Source organism: Bradysia coprophila, assembly GCF_014529535.1.
Source record: "Bradysia coprophila strain Holo2 chromosome IV unlocalized genomic scaffold, BU_Bcop_v1 contig_106, whole genome shotgun sequence".
Lineage (NCBI taxonomy): Eukaryota > Metazoa > Arthropoda > Insecta > Diptera > Sciaridae > Bradysia > Bradysia coprophila.
The window spans coordinates 2,803,241-2,806,315 of record NW_023503372.1 but is presented as its reverse complement, the minus strand read 5'-3'; the positions used below and the strand labels follow the sequence as shown (position 1 = coordinate 2,806,315).

Here is a 3,075-nt window from a genome sequence, read left to right as displayed (position 1 = left end):
ACGGATCAAAAAACTCACTTAATTTATTTTTTATGTAAAACGTCTACACAACTGCTATATTAGTCTGGTGCGAGTTGTCCTTTCGCTCATATTGAATATAAAAAGCGATTTTTTGGTTGATTATCGTAGGTGGGTCGGCCACGAGCTCGAATCGCAATGTTGCCAAGCTGGGATTGACCTGGTTTGGGTCAGGGAACCGCCGTCAGCTAAAACTTCTTTCGGCTCTATAAAATTGAATTTTGATCCGAATTGAGTGGGAAAAAAATCTTGTGTTCCTTGAACCTTTCTGCATACGAGAAAAATATAAGTGATTGAAAAAATATGCAGGTGGCGCTGTAATTCAAGATGGCGCCCATCATTACAAAAAAATTTGCAAATTTGGAAAATCCGGTAAATGCTTTTTTTTAAAGTAATTAATGTGATTCCCCGAAAAAATTATTCACCTAGGATATATAAACAAACATTATACTTCTGTAAATTGCCAAAGTGTCATTCGCATATCTTGTTGTCTAATAATAATATTTATTATTTTTAACATAAAATAGACACCATTCGGAATAATTTCGCCCATGGAACCATGTTTCATTTTATATTTTTAAATAAATTTTCAAAAATCAAAATTTTATAGAACTAAAAGAAGTGTTAGGCAACGTCGGCCCCCTAGACCAAACCAGGCCGATCCAAGCTTGGCAACATCGCGATTTGAGTTACTGGTCGATCCATCTACGATAATCAACCATAAAATCGCTTTTTACATTCAATATGAGCGAAACGGCTTTTTCGGACAACTCGCACTTGACTATATGGTGCGTCTAACTTTAGAATACATTCAATAAAGATGAATATGATTTCGCGTCTATCCTCCAATTATGATTGCGAATACAAGCTTTCGCCGTTGGTTGACAGTGAATACACACCCCGAGCACTAAAGTGAACCACAGAAATGGTTTTTCTTTTATGGTTTTGAAAAGGTGTTCAACAAAACACTTACTTTCTGGGACAATTCAAGCCCATTTCAATAACATCGCTTGCATTGTCCTTATTTGTTGATAGGAAATTACCAGCCCGATATGCTCTCGTCACACTTTCAGCATAAAGTAGAATTGCTCTCCAATGACTGCATAGAACTGAATTCATAAACAAAATGTGTTAGTTCACGCATTCAACATGTGAAAAATGATCCACTAGAGATCCCCCCTAGAGTGCGCAAAAATGTTACGAAGAAAATATCGAGAAGTCGTATATTATAAGGAATTTTGTACGGAATTGGTAAATGAATCAAATTTATTCTCAACAACGTTCAACTCAATAAAATTTTATTAAATATTGCGAATGCCACTTGCTTGCTAATCGAGTGGATCGTTGGATGCAAAGTGAATGCACTTACCAAAGCCATAATCGAAAGATGCATTTTAGCATTCACATCGTCCATTTTGGGCCTATAAAAATAAAAATTAAAATGTTTTCATTTACTTACGTTGAAATAGTCTCGAAGGACATCCCGGCTGAATATCATCACCGTCATTTGGCCAGAAATCGACGTGTCCAGTGTTTTTTTTTGTCCCGGCTAAGTTAGGGTCAGTATGAATAATATCAACAAATCTAGCATAACGCCACTGCAAGAAATCATCTGCTATAAAGGCAGGGTCGAGCCCAGTTATTCTAAGCAAAATAGGGGAATGGTAAAGCGACGGTTTATTGTTCCTCAATTAAATAGCCCGAGCCTGTTGTATACCTATCTATGTACTTCGTTTGGTTCGACCACTCTTGTATATTCTTTCCGGTAGATCCAGCCAAATGAGCACCTAGCGAGTGACCCACAAGATGCATTGTGGAGAACGAAATTCCTTTTTGCAAATTCCATCGTTCAATGAATAATGCAACTGCTATGCCCAGCTGTGTTTGAAATAGATGACACCCGTTAGTGGCAGTATCAAGGCCTAGCTTTCGATTCAATCATTTACAGTTTCAATTTTATGTGCGACCTGATCTAAGAAAATGTTCGACGCTGTTTCGCTCCAATCCAATGCCAAAATGTTGAAAGAGCCGTTGACAAGGTAAGCATTAAATAGAGTTTGACTAGCTGGTGAGTCAGGCGATTGTTGCCAACCATGGATGAAAATCACATTTCTGCGTACAAATTTGAAATTCGGATCATCAACAACATTTTCCGCTGCCGTTAAATCGTATGTGACGAAGTCATCCACTGTTGGTCTAAGGAAACATTCCATTGACGAAACGAGAACTTATGCAAAGAAGATTGAAACAGATGATGTTTACCCTTGGTAGAACCGAATTTTAGAATTGAAACTGTCTCCTTCATTGGCCGCACCATCTACATTAAGTCCAAATATAATCGCCCCTGCAAATTATTAAAAAGAAAAAAGAAATATTCCCGGCCATAGTGCTACACTTAAGTGACGAGATGACATGGTGGCGTTGATGCTAATTGGTACCCAAAAATTTGTGTGGTCACTTCACGCTACCATGTCTTCTCCAGAGTGTTACTCAATCGTTTTATTTGATTGAGAAATATACCAATTAATAAAACAAACGTTGAAGAATACATGATTCGTAATGCATTTGCGATGTACGTATACAGTTTGCACGGAGTTGCCCGTAATGGAAAACCGTCTTCTTTCAAGTGTGGATTTGAAATAACGAAAAAGTAAAACTACACACACGAATTCAATGTTGCAACTGATAACATATTTTCAGTATATGCAAAAAATATACTCAACGAATTGCATTTGCCGACCAGAAGCACGTAAAGTTATTTTACTAGCTTCATGTCACGAAAACACTTGAAAGCACGCGCGGAAAGTTATTCGAAATTATTAATTTCTTGGTCAACATTTTCTGTTTCGAGGAAACAGAAAAATGTCCAAGAACCGAAAACCAATGAAAGGACAAACCAGATCGGGTCTGTCAATACAAACCGGAGGAAATAGCGATTTCATATTAAAAAAAAAATCACCTCTGATAATCGAGTCTTTTACTATATTATCAAAGATTATCAACTATCAAAGTTTATCAACTATCAAAGTTTATCTATTATCAATGTGTATCGAGTAT

At 36.9% G+C, this 3,075-nt stretch overlaps 1 protein-coding gene across 1 annotated transcript; it reads right to left on the bottom strand.

Moving 5' to 3' along the window:
• Window positions 1-560: 560 nt before the first annotated feature.
• Window positions 561-2,641, bottom strand: LOC119070635 (lipase member H-like). The gene is made up of 7 exons (XM_037175065.1): window positions 2,539-2,641; window positions 2,281-2,362; window positions 1,965-2,214; window positions 1,736-1,896; window positions 1,478-1,662; window positions 992-1,127; window positions 561-925 (listed from the first exon to the last, which is right to left on the bottom strand). Exons 1-7 carry the CDS (start codon window positions 2,567-2,569, stop codon window positions 868-870), a joined length of 903 nt encoding a protein of 300 aa, XP_037030960.1. The 5' UTR covers window positions 2,570-2,641; the 3' UTR covers window positions 561-867.
• Between the last annotated feature and the right edge of the window lie 434 nt (window positions 2,642-3,075).

What these genes read in the sequence shown, in the direction of transcription:
- LOC119070635 (XM_037175065.1), bottom strand. Translation starts at nt 2,569, where the DNA reads ATGTATTCTTCAACGTTTGTTTTATTAATTG. An exon ending in TCGCACATAAAATTGAAACT is followed by an intron (nt 1,897 to 1,964) that starts GTAAATGATTGA and finishes TTTCAAACACAG; the next exon opens with CTGGGCATAGCAGTTGCATT. An exon ending in TCCTTCGAGACTATTTCAAC is followed by an intron (nt 1,128 to 1,477) that starts GTAAGTAAATGA and finishes TTATGAATTCAG; the next exon opens with TTCTATGCAGTCATTGGAGA.